The sequence below is a fragment of the Drosophila novamexicana genome, unplaced genomic scaffold (genome assembly GCF_003285875.2).
Source record: "Drosophila novamexicana strain 15010-1031.04,08,12 unplaced genomic scaffold, DnovRS2.1 tig00001986-arrow-arrow-pilon, whole genome shotgun sequence".
Lineage (NCBI taxonomy): Eukaryota > Metazoa > Arthropoda > Insecta > Diptera > Drosophilidae > Drosophila > Drosophila novamexicana.
The window spans coordinates 95,637-111,320 of record NW_020824919.1 but is presented as its reverse complement, the minus strand read 5'-3'; the positions used below and the strand labels follow the sequence as shown (position 1 = coordinate 111,320).

At 44.6% G+C, this 15,684-nt stretch overlaps 1 protein-coding gene across 1 annotated transcript in view; it reads left to right on the top strand.

The window, feature by feature from the left end:
* LOC115768717 (heat shock protein DDB_G0288861-like) overlaps positions 1-15,261 on the top strand; it is a 49,782-nt gene extending 34,521 nt beyond the window's left edge. The window contains exons 3-5 of the mRNA XM_030713417.1: positions 8,343-8,927; positions 14,495-15,079; positions 15,120-15,261. Of these exons, the coding sequence (XP_030569277.1) occupies positions 8,343-8,927; positions 14,495-15,079; positions 15,120-15,261 (1,312 nt within the window). The remainder of the gene's footprint in view (positions 1-8,342; positions 8,928-14,494; positions 15,080-15,119) is intronic.
* The last annotated feature ends 423 nt before the right edge of the window (positions 15,262-15,684 follow it).

Genomic DNA, 15,684 nt, shown 5'->3' with positions numbered 1-15,684 from the left:
CAGAGGCTCCAGCTGGAACACAAACAGCAGCAGAAGAAGCAGTCGGGCCAATTAGTGGCAGAGAGGGCTACAAATACATCAATATCTACCCATCAGCAGCAATACAAACGACAGCAACAACAACAACAACAACAACAAAAACAGCTAAATGGAGAAATTCCGGCCAATAATGCAGCTATAGAAGCTTTTACAAGCGATATGGCTGCAATGCATCAAATGGCCCAAAAATTGGATCAGGTAGTTGGCCTACTATTACAAATAGTAGCCAACTCAAATATTTCTATGCCTGCAACAAATTTGCACGGCTCAGCCACACGGACGCTATCTAGATCACAGATTGATAGCGCCCGTCAAGACGCCAATGATATACAAAATGTATAAAACAAGAAGAGACACTAAGAGAAACGGCCGTAGAGTTTGGGAGAACATAACAAACACTCGGAACGAACAAACTGCAATTAATGTATTAACATGTAAAGCCACTCCTTACTCATGCAGACAGGTAAATCGGCTATCAGCCTTCAATTTCGCTAGCATCAGCGATAATAATACAGATTTGGCAATCGACCAGACAACCAATAAGGCAACAGCCCTCAATTTCGCTAGCATCAGCGATAATAATACAGATTTGGCAATCGGCCAGACAACCAATAAGGCAAATAAACGCCATAAGCAATATATAGAAGCCGTCGATGAGCTTCAAAAATACATCTTAGATGATATACAAGCAGCCTTAGAATCAAATTTTGATTTTGATTCTGAGGATGCATTCGAATTCATGAATGATATATACAATCATGCAGAATATGTTTCTCCCCAACTCAGCCGTAGCCGAAAAGGTACCTCTATGTCTAAAAAGAAATATAGAGGGCACACGCTGCTACGTGCAACACTAGCGCGTAGTAAGATAAAATACAGCGTGCCCAAAACATGCACTCTATGGCATAATAATCAGATGGACAACCTAGAGTTGCCATCAGATAGCATTAATCAGGAATTTAATTTCTCTATCCAACAGCCATTAATGCACAATGTGCAACAAAAACAACAACAAGAACAACTACAGCTGACTGATGAAGAGCAACAGCTAGAAGACAACATCTATGAGGACATAATTGATGCTATGTTCTTTATAGTATGTACTGAGACCACTGATATTGATTTAGAAGAGCGTAATTATATAGATGATATATGGATGGAAATGATGCATATAGCACTTAAAGAAAAATTACCTCAGCCACTAACTAACAGATCAATTTATCCGCCACTAATAAAGAGACTAACAAAATCGGACCCCGATAAGAACAGAAAAATTAGAGAAATTTTAAGTCAATTTCAGTTCTCACTTACCGGTGATCGGCTCATCCGGTTGACAACACGGCAGCAACGAGGCATATGCGAACAGCTCCAGCCGACGGCATCCAATCCGGCCTCCTATGGCCTCCATGAACATCCGCAAATCCAGCAGCAAGCCCCCTGGGGGCAACAAAAGCAACAGCAACAGTCGATGGCAGCCAATCCGGCCTCCTATGGCCTCCATGAACAAGCAACAATCCACCAAGATGGGCAGCAGAGCCAACAACACCATCACCAATCGACGGTAGCCACCACGGCCTCCAATGGCATGGCACAGCAGCAACCAATGCGGCAGACGGACCAGAAGGATCACCAGGGACAGCATCAGCTGTCAAAGGTGACCATAGAGGCTCCTCCTGGCCAACACCAGCATCTCCAAATTGAGTTGCCGGCCCATATGGGCCAGCAGCACAAAGCGAGTACAGTCACTATGGCCAAGCAAGACCAGCATTCGGCCCAATGGGGGCAGCGGCTCCAGCAAGAATGGTCGATGGTTGTCAAATTGGCCTCCAGTGGACACCAGAAGCACCAGCCAATCCAGCAGCACCTGCTTGCAGGCGAGCAGCTACAGGAAAAGCGATTGACGGCGAGCATGACGGCCTTTCCTGACCGTCAAACGCATCCGCCAATCCAGCTGCCCGCTTACAAGCCGGAGCAGCTACAGAAGCTATGTTCAACGTCGGCCTCCACGGGCCAGCGGCAGCAGCAGCAACAGCAGACATACGCATCCAATCCGGCCTCCTATGGCGCACGTCAACACCAGCAAATCCAGCAGCACGCCCTATGGGAGCAGCAGTTTCAGCAACAAGGGCCAATGGCGGCCTCAAATCAGCAACAGCATCCACTAATTGAGCGGCAAATCCTCCGAGGACGACGGCGCTCAAATAACCGATCGACGGTGGCCACCACGGCATTCCAGGCTATGTCACAGCATCCACTAATACGGCAGACAGACCAGAAGGATCACCAGGGACAGCAACAGCTGTCAATGGTGACCATAGAGGCTTCTCCTGACCAGCACCAGCATCTCCAAATTGAGTTGCCGGCCCATATGGGCCAGCAGCATCAAGCGATGCCAGCCACTACGGCCTCTCAGGGCCAGCAACAGAAGCCGAAAATTGGTCAGCCTGTTGTTGAGGGACAGCAGGCGCATATACAGAGATCGACGGTGGCCAAAATATCCATGGATGGCCACGGTACGCATCCGCAATTCCACCGACCTGCCTATACGGGAAGGCGATGTATGCAGAGGCGACGACCGATGGCAGCCCAGAGGCCATTAAAACAACGCAGAAGCTGCCACTACCTGAAAAAGAGCAATTTGAATCACCATGGCAAAAAGAAAACAAAGCCAATTGTGTACATACCTGCACAGCCGGACATGCGCGACAAACAGCGATCAGCGAAGGAGACTTGGCAACTCGTCAAGCGACACCCACTCGATGCTGAGTGGCCGGTGTCTGCTCCACCTGATCGCCCTATAATGATGCAGCGCAAGCTGCACGTCAATAAGCCTCCGGGCAATATTAAGCGTAGAAGGCGTGACAGCAAGGAGGCGATCAATTGGTCACGCATCCTGGGCGCGTGGCTTATGATGTCCACCATTGCTGGCCAGCAGATCCAGCAGCAACAGCAGCAGCACCAAAAAGCATCTAACACGATGCAGACTCCAGCGGCAGAAGCGGCGGCCAACAAGCAATTCAAATTGCAATGCAATTGCTCAACAAGCGTGCCAAGTCGACGATGGTGGAAGAATACCCACCGCAAGGCCAGAGGCAGGCGTCCAGCGCACCGAAAGGCGGTGCGTTATAGAATTTAATTACTTTTTAATTTTATTTTGGCCAACAAATTGTTAATTTAAATTCAAATTTTCACTTGCACGCTTCTAGCGTGCCGATAAGTATTTTTCCCATATGTATGTATGTGTATACTTGCCAACACTGCGTCAGCATTGCCAACTGATCGCAAAAAAAAAATTTCCCCCATGCTAACTGACCTACACTTAGAATGTTAATCGTACTCATTTTGGCACTGTTAATAAGTAGGTTAGTCGAGAATCCATGTTAAATGTATCTCAATGTTAATCAATGTCAATTGTCTCTGCCTCACAATCCAGAGAGTATATGTCTTGTAAATTATAAGAGTCACCCAATGTTGTCAAAATTTCTGATTTGTGACGTATAGTTTAAGTAGAAATGGACAACAATAAAGCATTTTGAAGTTCTTGTGGTTGGCTCGTCGTGGACGGACGTGTTTTCGCCGAGCTCCAGACAGCCGGCCGGCCAGCGCCCGCGCCCGCGCGCAACAAGAACACTCAAACTAACGAAAAAAAATTATCAAGTGTTTTTAATATTTTCCAATAAAATAAAAATTAAATTAAAATCAAATAAAGGAAAATGCTTGGGTTAATAAATTAAATTAAAATCAGTTTAATAAATGAAAATTAAACGCCAATCAGCATTTTTAAATGCTTAAAACACCAAAGACAATTAAAATGGAAATTAAATGGAAAAATGACAGTCAATAAATTAATTAAATAATATTATTAAATAAATTAATAATGCCAATCAGCATTTTTAAATGCTAATAAATCAATAAATAATATTATATAAATAATAAAGTAATTAAATATTGTGACTTGTGCAAGTGCAGTAATCTTTTTTGTTAATAATATTAACAAGCCAACAATTTGAGGAGAGACGACCAGACGAGGAGACAGACAGAGGGAAATCTACGCCCAAAAAAAAAAAAAACATACATAAATTATACATATAACTACGTATATGCAAATTTTGGCAAGTATATAAGCAAAGTATATAAGCGAAAAAATGCGCGAAAAGGCGGCGTCTAAAGCGGAGGCGGCCATCGCTGCAGCGAAAGTTGCCCCCCATACCCCGGCACCTGTAGCCATTGGCACTCCAATACAGCTGAATCAGCATCCACACCAACACCAGCAACGGCAACCGCTACATCATCAGAAGCAGCAACAACATCAGCAGCAGAAGAAGAGAAAGCCGAAGCCGAAACATAAGCGAGCGACTCCGCTCTCTGCAGCTCAGTCGCTGTCGGCGCTTGCGTCGGCAGAGGCTCCACTTGATCGTTTGAGTGGCGGTGGCAGCGGCAGCAGAGCAGCAACTGAGCTGAGTGAATTCAACAGCGACAGCAATGGACTGAGTGAGAGCGAACATGGCAACATGTTCGATACGAACTCAGAGCCAAATGTTTGGAGCGAGAACATGGGGCGTCAGCAACATGTTGCTAGAGCGCAAGTACACGGCAACATGTATACTGACAGCCCAGCCAATACTGACACAGACTCGCACTGTGCCCATAAACATCTCATCCCACGGGATAACACAGCAACTTTAAAAAATAATGCTGAGATACAATCACTGGACATACTATGCCCAGCCACCTTAATGTTAGCTAGCATCATTGCTAGCTCATTCAATGCCGCCAATGACCTTAAAAATGTCTAACAGCCAATTCGTTAATATAAACAATACCAATGCCAACACATTAAATAATATTAATAATAATAACAATTTAGACACTACTACTATACAAACTAGTAATAATACCTTAGCCAATAACACTAGGAATCATGCCAGTAGCAGACAATGTGGCCACCCATTCAAAATGGCCTATTGGAACGCTGCTGGAGTATCCAACAAGTGCAGAGAAATGGAAGCCTTTATGTGCCATCACAATGTTGACATTATGATGGTCATTGAATTACGCCAAAGAGCCAGCCAGTCAGCATCTAACTCAGTCAGAGGACCATTTGCGAACAACGTCTCACCAAGCATAGATGGCTATCACACATATGTGGCAACACGTAAAGCACCAAATCAAAGATTTGGAGGTGTCGCCATACTCATCAGACATGGCATCAAGCATATTGCTCTGGAACCAATAATGCAAGATGCCTGCCAATGCGCACCAGTTGCCATCACCTTATCAACACAGGAAACCATTTTAGTCGCTCCGATATATTGCCCACCGCAATATAAATGGACGTCAGAAAACTTTGGCAAACTACTTAGCCACATTGATAGCCTGAGTCCGCAGGGATTCATAATATGTGGCGACTGGAATGCCAAAAGCACTTGGTGGGGCAATATGCGACACTGCCAACGAGGGAGGGAGCTATTGAGGACAATACACTCGAACAAAAAATATAACATATTAGCGACGGGCGGAACCACGCATTATCCCTACGCAAGAGGGAATCAACCATCCGCAATCGACTTCGCCATCTATGGAGGCATTGGAGACAGGCGTCTACGTACATATTCGATAAACGACCTAAACTCTGATCACCTGCCAATACTTATTGACCTGGCTATCGGTCAGGCACTGAATAGAAACAATGTAAAAAATAAAATTTTGCCAAGGAATGCAAATATCAAGAAATTTAAGAGAATACTTAATCAAAATCTACGATTAAACATCGAAATTAATTCGGGAACTGACATAGAGGATGCAATCGACATCCTGTATAGAAAAATAGAGAATGCAGCCTCAGCTGCAACTCCCCCCCTCCGCCGAAGATGGCAGCAATTAAGTCGCACGAGATATGGCCGAAATAAATTAAGCGCAAGCACTCTGAGGCAAATAATAATAAAAAGGCAACTAAAATCTTCATATATGCTGCTACGCACACCGTTAGCACGCAGCCAATACAGACAGGCTCAAAACCGTCTAAATAGATTACTGCGCCGTGATAAGAATGATAATCTTAACCGGCAAATAGCAAAGATAAACGAAACGGACACAAATCGGATACAACAATTATGGAGGACCACAAACTTCATAAAACGTCAGCCAGAGCCGAATCGCCCATTAAAAATTATCTCTGGCACCACTACGTCCAATGGCAATGGTATACAAAATCATAATAGAACTATTGAATGGACAAAAACGAATGAGCAGAAGGCAGAAGTCTTTGCAGCATACCTTGAGCAAAGATTCAGCCTAAACTTAACAAATACGGCTGAAGAGCGATCACAGACCAGCAATGAGGTGACTCAGTTTATGCAACTACAGCAACAACAGCAGCATGGGCAGATAAATACACCGCCATTCCGCCCAGTCACAGACAAGGAGGTATGTCAACTGATTGCCGCCTTGACATTAAAAAAGACGCCGGGCATTGATAACATTGACAATCATGTTATTAAGTCACTTCCGCATAAAGCGATACTATATCTCACTCACATTTACAACTGCATACTTAGACACGGACATTTTCCGCGCCAATGGAAATGTGCAGAGATTAAAATGATCCTAAAAACGGGTAAACCAACGGAAAAGGCTAGCTCCTACCGGCCAATAAGTCTGCTGGCAGGGTTCAGCAAGATATTCGAACGAATCCTTATGACGAGGATGTTTGAATGCAAAAACTTTGCCCAGTCAATACCGAACCACCAATTTGGATTCCGCAAGGAACATGGCACAGAACAACAATTGGCGAGAGTAACGCAATTCATACTGAATGCGTATGAAAAGAAACAATACTGCTCGGCTGTGTTCATCGACATCTGCGAAGCATTTGATCGTGTCTGGCACGAGGGTCTGCTAAGCAAACTGGCCAAATTACTACCTGCAGTTTTGTGGAATGTACTCAAAAGCTATCTCACTGACCGTACATTTATTGTAAATGGAAATGAGGGAACTAAATCGAGAATTGGACATATTAGCGCTGGAGTACCCCAGGGCAGTGTATTGGGACCGATACTGTACACAGTATACACATCGGACATGCCACTCCCCTCAACTGCGTTGAGGAATTTATGGGCCACAAATGAGCCTACAACAACAACATCTGCATCTGCAGATACAACACTAACTCCCAGTATGCTGCTCTCCACATTTGCCGACGACACGGTAGTAATGTGTGCAGCGCCATTTTCCGATATAGCTGTCAATAGAAATGATAGATATCTGCAAGCGTTTGAGAAATGGACAAAACGTTGGTGCATACAAGTAAATGTGAGCAAAACAGCACATGTCATGTTTACATTGCGCACGACACTACGACAAAGCCAGACAGTAACTTCACCAAGGCTAAACGGTCAGGAAATAGCCAACAAATCAAGACACCAATATTTGGGAGTTCAGCTGGACAAGAAGCTGAACATGAAACAACACGTCACTACGCTATGTGCACGCACTGGTGCACTGTGCAAAAAATTGGATTGGCTTATTGGTGCCAAGAGCCCGCTAAATATCGCATGCAAAATGACGATATATAAGCAAATGATTGCACCAATATGGCGCTATGCACTCCCAATTTGGGGTGCATTATTATCATCAACACAATTCAATCGCCTTGAAGTTGGTCAAAATAAAATTCTACGCAGAATAGCCAAGGCCACAAGATACACGCGCAATCAGACAATACGGGAATCCCACGGCATAGACACGGTGGATGAAATCTACCAACAGGCTAGCGAAAGGTTTGCTAGAGCCCTCAGCAACCATCCAAATATAAATGCTCGCAAACTAATAAGCGAACCATATACGCCAATACGCCTAAATAGGCCCTTATACTCGCTCCAGCTTGAACGTCACGTGCGCCCCTTGCAACAATTGCAGCAGCAGCACCTAACAACCGATGACCAAGAAATGGAGGACAGACTGCCAACACTCCTGCGACTTGAGCATGAGGAACAGGAGGCAAGGAGACAAGCCAATGCGCCCAGTCTAAATACAGATACATACGGACAGCGGCCAAGACCTACCATTCGATTCGGCGAGGGACAAATAAACACGCTTAGACGTCGCTACAGAAGTGGACTCATGTCAAGCGAAAATCTAATTGATTTCATCCGGGATCAACCAGCCATCATACAAAAACTAATCCTGTCTGATATACAAATAGCGCAAACACCACCACCAACTGGCCAACAGCAACAACAACAGGAACACCTAAACAACAACAATGATGAACAGCAACTAAGCCAACGTTTGGAACAAATCAGAATCCAAATTGAACGCGAAATAGATGAGATGCAGCAACAAAGCCACAATGAGCAACAGAGGATTCAAACAGCCCACCAATCAGCCCAACGGACAATATATGACCTGACGGCAGACGATTCCAACAATGATGATGATGATGACTCTGTCATTTGGATCAACAGCAGCCCCAGTGGCGTGGACAATAACACACATTCTTTTATTTCACAGATACCTACCTCTGGTAATCAGCTAATCCGGCTAAATGAGCAGCCTACCGGCCTGATGGCACCAATCCACGCAGATGACGACAATGAGCCGCCACAGCAGCAGCAGCCTACGCAGACAGCCCAGACGGTGCTTTCACAGCAGAAACTGCAACAATCAATTCAGCTGCTGGATACCCGGCAGCTACCAGCCACTCCGCAGCCGCAGCAACAGCAGCTCCAAGACACGTCGCCAGCCAATAGGCTGAAACGGAAGAGAATCCCATCTCAAACCGCTCAACGGCCTAACAATACCTGCAAGAATAACGAATATCAGCAAAAACGTCCAGCCATCAAGCACACAGTCTCTGAATCAGAGCTGACGCCAAAAAAACCATGCAGGTACTTAGCTTCAACCTGGGATCTACAATTATCCCAACAGCGACTACAGCTCGGCAAACGGCACCATGTGGACCCCGCTTATGCTGATCCTCCCTCGCCAAAGAGAAGCCGAATGCAACAACAACGGCATGCCAATAAGCCAGCGTGCATACTTATCCACTACACTAGTGGCAAATGGGTAGTACAATGGCCAAAAATCTTGGGGGTATGGTTACTCCTATCCAGCATCGGCCTAAGGGCACAGCATCAATCCATCACCTGGAAGGCGCTCGTCACATCCGTGGCCACAGAGCGCATATGGCTGCAGGCTCAGCCTGCCAAGCGACGACCTGGTCTCCATGGGATCCAAATTACCCACTCCAGGGCAATAGCCAGGCGACCTGCGCACCGCAAAGCGGTGCGATACAAAGTAGATATAGAAATCAAATTAAACTAGCCAATAATTTTGTTAAAATTAATAATATTCAAATACTTACATGCGAGCAGCATGCTTCCTAATACACATGTACTTGCCAACACTGCGTCAGCATTGCCAACTGATCGCAAAAAATTTCCCCCATGTTAAACTGACCTACACTAAGAATGTTAATCGTACTCATTTTGGCACTGTTAATAAGTAGGTTAGTCGAGAATCCATGTTAAATGTATCTCAATGTTAATCAATGTCAATTGTCTCTGCCTCACAATCCAGAGAGTATATGTCTTGTAAATTATAAGAGTCACCCAATGTTGTCAAAATTTCTGATTTGTGACGCATAGTTTAAGTAGAAATGGACAACAATAAAGCATTTTGAAGTTCTTGTGGTTGGCTCGTCGTGGACGGACGTGTTTTCGCCGAGCTCCAGACAGCCGGCCGGCCAGCGCCCGCGCCCGCGCGCAACAAGAACACTCAAACTAAAAAAAAAATTTTTACAAGTGTTTTTAATATTTTCCAATAAAATAAAAATTAAATTAAATTAAAATCAAATAAAGGAAAATGCTTGGGTTAATAAATTAAATTAAAATCAGTTTAATAAATGAAAATTAAACGCCAATCAGCATTTTTAAATGCTTAAAACACTAAAGACAATTAAAATGGAAATTAAATGGAAAAATGACAGTCAATAAATTAATTAAATAATATTATTAAATAAATTAATAATGCCAATCAGCATTTTTAAATGCTAATAAATCAATAAATAATATTATATAAATAATAAAGTAATTAAATATTGTGACTTGTGCAAGTGCAGTAATCTTTTTTTGTTAATAATATTAACAAGCCAACAATTTGAGGAGAGACGACCAGACGAGGAGACAGACAGAGGGAAATCTACGCCCAAAAAAAAAAAAAACATACATAAATTATACATATAACTACGTATATGCAAATTTTGGCAAGTATATAAGCAAAGTATATAAGCAAAAAAATGCGCGAAAAGGCGGCGTCTAAAGCGGAGGCGGCCATCGCTGCAGCGAAAGTTGCCCCCCATACCCCGGCACCTGTAGCCATTGGCACTCCAATACAGCTGCATCAGCATCCACACCAACACCAGCAACGGCAACCGCTACATCATCAGAAGCAGCAACAACAACAGCAGCAGAAGAAGAGAAAGCCGAAGCCGAAACATAAGCGAGCGACTCCGCTCTCTGCAGCTCAGTCGCTGTCGGCGCTTGCGTCGGCAGAGGCTCCACTTGATCGTTTGAGTGGCGGCGGCAGCGGCAGCAGAGCAGCAACGGAGCTGAGTGAATTCAACAGCGACAGCAATGGACTGAGTGAGAGCGAACATGGCAACATGTTCGATACGAACTCAGAGCCAAATGTTTGGAGCGAGAACATGGGGCGTCAGCAACATGTTGCTAGAGCGCAAGTACACGGCAACATGTATACTGACAGCCCAGCCAATACTGACACAGACTCGCACTGTGCCCATAAACATCTCATCCCACGGGATAACACAGCAACTTTAAAAAATAATGCTGAGATACAATCACTGGACATACTATGCCCAGCCACCTTAATGTTAGCTAGCATCATTGCTAGCTCATTCAATGCCGCCAATGACCTTAAAAATGTCTAACAGCCAATTCGTTAATATAAACAATACCAATGCCAACACATTAAATAATATTAATAATAATAACAATTTAGACACTACTACTATACAAACTAGTAATAATACCTTAGCCAATAACACTAGGAATCATGCCAGTAGCAGACAATGTGGCCACCCATTCAAAATGGCCTATTGGAACGCTGCTGGAGTATCCAACAAGTGCAGAGAAATGGAAGCCTTTATGTGCCATCACAATGTTGACATTATGATGGTCATTGAATTACGCCAAAGAGCCAGCCAGTCAGCATCTAACTCAGTCAGAGGACCATTTGCGAACAACGTCTCACCAAGCATAGATGGCTATCACACATATGTGGCAACACGTAAAGCACCAAATCAAAGATTTGGAGGTGTCGCCATACTCATCAGACATGGCATCAAGCATATTGCTCTGGAACCAATAATGCAAGATGCCTGCCAATGCGCACCAGTTGCCATCACCTTATCAACACAGGAAACCATTTTAGTCGCTCCGATATATTGCCCACCGCAATATAAATGGACGTCAGAAAACTTTGGCAAACTACTTAGCCACATTGATAGCCTGAGTCCGCAGGGATTCATAATATGTGGCGACTGGAATGCCAAAAGCACTTGGTGGGGCAATATGCGACACTGCCAACGAGGGAGGGAGCTATTGAGGACAATACACTCGAACAAAAAATATAACATATTAGCGACGGGCGGAACCACGCATTATCCCTACGCAAGAGGGAATCAACCATCCGCAATCGACTTCGCCATCTATGGAGGCATTGGAGACAGGCGTCTACGTACATATTCGATAAACGACCTAAACTCTGATCACCTGCCAATACTTATTGACCTGGCTATCGGTCAGGCACTGAATAGAAACAATGTAAAAAATAAAATTTTGCCAAGGAATGCAAATATCAAGAAATTTAAGAGAATACTTAATCAAAATCTACGATTAAACATCGAAATTAATTCGGGAACTGACATAGAGGATGCAATCGACATCCTGTATAGAAAAATAGAGAATGCAGCCTCAGCTGCAACTCCCCCCCTCCGCCGAAGATGGCAGCAATTAAGTCGCACGAGATATGGCCGAAATAAATTAAGCGCAAGCACTCTGAGGCAAATAATAATAAAAAGGCAACTAAAATCTTCATATATGCTGCTACGCACACCGTTAGCACGCAGCCAATACAGACAGGCTCAAAACCGTCTAAATAGATTACTGCGCCGTGATAAGAATGATAATCTTAACCGGCAAATAGCAAAGATAAACGAAACGGACACAAATCGGATACAACAATTATGGAGGACCACAAACTTCATAAAACGTCAGCCAGAGCCGAATCGCCCATTAAAAATTATCTCTGGCACCACTACGTCCAATGGCAATGGTATACAAAATCATAATAGAACTATTGAATGGACAAAAACGAATGAGCAGAAGGCAGAAGTCTTTGCAGCATACCTTGAGCAAAGATTCAGCCTAAACTTAACAAATACGGCTGAAGAGCGATCACAGACCAGCAATGAGGTGACTCAGTTTATGCAACTACAGCAACAACAGCAGCATGGGCAGATAAATACACCGCCATTCCGCCCAGTCACAGACAAGGAGGTATGTCAACTGATTGCCGCCTTGACATTAAAAAAGACGCCGGGCATTGATAACATTGACAATCATGTTATTAAGTCACTTCCGCATAAAGCGATACTATATCTCACTCACATTTACAACTGCATACTTAGACACGGACATTTTCCGCGCCAATGGAAATGTGCAGAGATTAAAATGATCCTAAAAACGGGTAAACCAACGGAAAAGGCTAGCTCCTACCGGCCAATAAGTCTGCTGGCAGGGTTCAGCAAGATATTCGAACGAATCCTTATGACGAGGATGTTTGAATGCAAAAACTTTGCCCAGTCAATACCGAACCACCAATTTGGATTCCGCAAGGAACATGGCACAGAACAACAATTGGCGAGAGTAACGCAATTCATACTGAATGCGTATGAAAAGAAACAATACTGCTCGGCTGTGTTCATCGACATCTGCGAAGCATTTGATCGTGTCTGGCACGAGGGTCTGCTAAGCAAACTGGCCAAATTACTACCTGCAGTTTTGTGGAATGTACTCAAAAGCTATCTCACTGACCGTACATTTATTGTAAATGGAAATGAGGGAACTAAATCGAGAATTGGACATATTAGCGCTGGAGTACCCCAGGGCAGTGTATTGGGACCGATACTGTACACAGTATACACATCGGACATGCCACTCCCCTCAACTGCGTTGAGGAATTTATGGGCCACAAATGAGCCTACAACAACAACATCTGCATCTGCAGATACAACACTAACTCCCAGTATGCTGCTCTCCACATTTGCCGACGACACGGTAGTAATGTGTGCAGCGCCATTTTCCGATATAGCTGTCAATAGAAATGATAGATATCTGCAAGCGTTTGAGAAATGGACAAAACGTTGGTGCATACAAGTAAATGTGAGCAAAACAGCACATGTCATGTTTACATTGCGCACGACACTACGACAAAGCCAGACAGTAACTTCACCAAGGCTAAACGGTCAGGAAATAGCCAACAAATCAAGACACCAATATTTGGGAGTTCAGCTGGACAAGAAGCTGAACATGAAACAACACGTCACTACGCTATGTGCACGCACTGGTGCACTGTGCAAAAAATTGGATTGGCTTATTGGTGCCAAGAGCCCGCTAAATATCGCATGCAAAATGACGATATATAAGCAAATGATTGCACCAATATGGCGCTATGCACTCCCAATTTGGGGTGCATTATTATCATCAACACAATTCAATCGCCTTGAAGTTGGTCAAAATAAAATTCTACGCAGAATAGCCAAGGCCACAAGATACACGCGCAATCAGACAATACGGGAATCCCACGGCATAGACACGGTGGATGAAATCTACCAACAGGCTAGCGAAAGGTTTGCTAGAGCCCTCAGCAACCATCCAAATATAAATGCTCGCAAACTAATAAGCGAACCATATACGCCAATACGCCTAAATAGGCCCTTATACTCGCTCCAGCTTGAACGTCACGTGCGCCCCTTGCAACAATTGCAGCAGCAGCACCTAACAACCGATGACCAAGAAATGGAGGACAGACTGCCAACACTCCTGCGACTTGAGCATGAGGAACAGGAGGCAAGGAGACAAGCCAATGCGCCCAGTCTAAATACAGATACATACGGACAGCGGCCAAGACCTACCATTCGATTCGGCGAGGGACAAATAAACACGCTTAGACGTCGCTACAGAAGTGGACTCATGTCAAGCGAAAATCTAATTGATTTCATCCGGGATCAACCAGCCATCATACAAAAACTAATCCTGTCTGATATACAAATAGCGCAAACACCACCACCAACTGGCCAACAGCAACAACAACAGGAACACCTAAACAACAACAATGATGAACAGCAACTAAGCCAACGTTTGGAACAAATCAGAATCCAAATTGAACGCGAAATAGATGAGATGCAGCAACAAAGCCACAATGAGCAACAGAGGATTCAAACAGCCCACCAATCAGCCCAACGGACAATATATGACCTGACGGCAGACGATTCCAACAATGATGATGATGATGACTCTGTCATTTGGATCAACAGCAGCCCCAGTGGCGTGGACAATAACACACATTCTTTTATTTCACAGATACCTACCTCTGGTAATCAGCTAATCCGGCTAAATGAGCAGCCTACCGGCCTGATGGCACCAATCCACGCAGATGACGACAATGAGCCGCCACAGCAGCAGCAGCCTACGCAGACAGCCCAGACGGTGCTTTCACAGCAGAAACTGCAACAATCAATTCAGCTGCTGGATACCCGGCAGCTACCAGCCACTCCGCAGCCGCAGCAACAGCAGCTCCAAGACACGTCGCCAGCCAATAGGCTGAAACGGAAGAGAATCCCATCTCAAACCGCTCAACGGCCTAACAATACCTGCAAGAATAACGAATATCAGCAAAAACGTCCAGCCATCAAGCACACAGTCTCTGAATCAGAGCTGACGCCAAAAAAACCATGCAGGTACTTAGCTTCAACCTGGGATCTACAATTATCCCAACAGCGACTACAGCTCGGCAAACGGCACCATGTGGACCCCGCTTATGCTGATCCTCCCTCGCCAAAGAGAAGCCGAATGCAACAACAACGGCATGCCAATAAGCCAGCGTGCATACTTATCCACTACACTAGTGGCAAATGGGTAGTACAATGGCCAAAAATCTTGGGGGTATGGTTACTCCTATCCAGCATCGGCCTAAGGGCACAGCATCAATCCATCACCTGGAAGGCGCTCGTCACATCCGTGGCCACAGAGCGCATATGGCTGCAGGCTCAGCCTGCCAAGCGACGACCTGGTCTCCATGGGATCCAAATTACCCACTCCAGGGCAATAGCCAGGCGACCTGCGCACCGCAAAGCGGTGCGATACAAAGTAGATATAGAAATCAAATTAAACTAGCCAATAATTTTGTTAAAATTAATAATATTCAAATACTTACATGCGAGCAGCATGCTTCCTAATACACATGTACTTGCCAACACTGCGTCAGCATTGCCAACTGATCGCAAAAAATTTCCCCCATGTTAAACTGACCTACACTAAGAATGTTAATCGTACTCATTTTGGC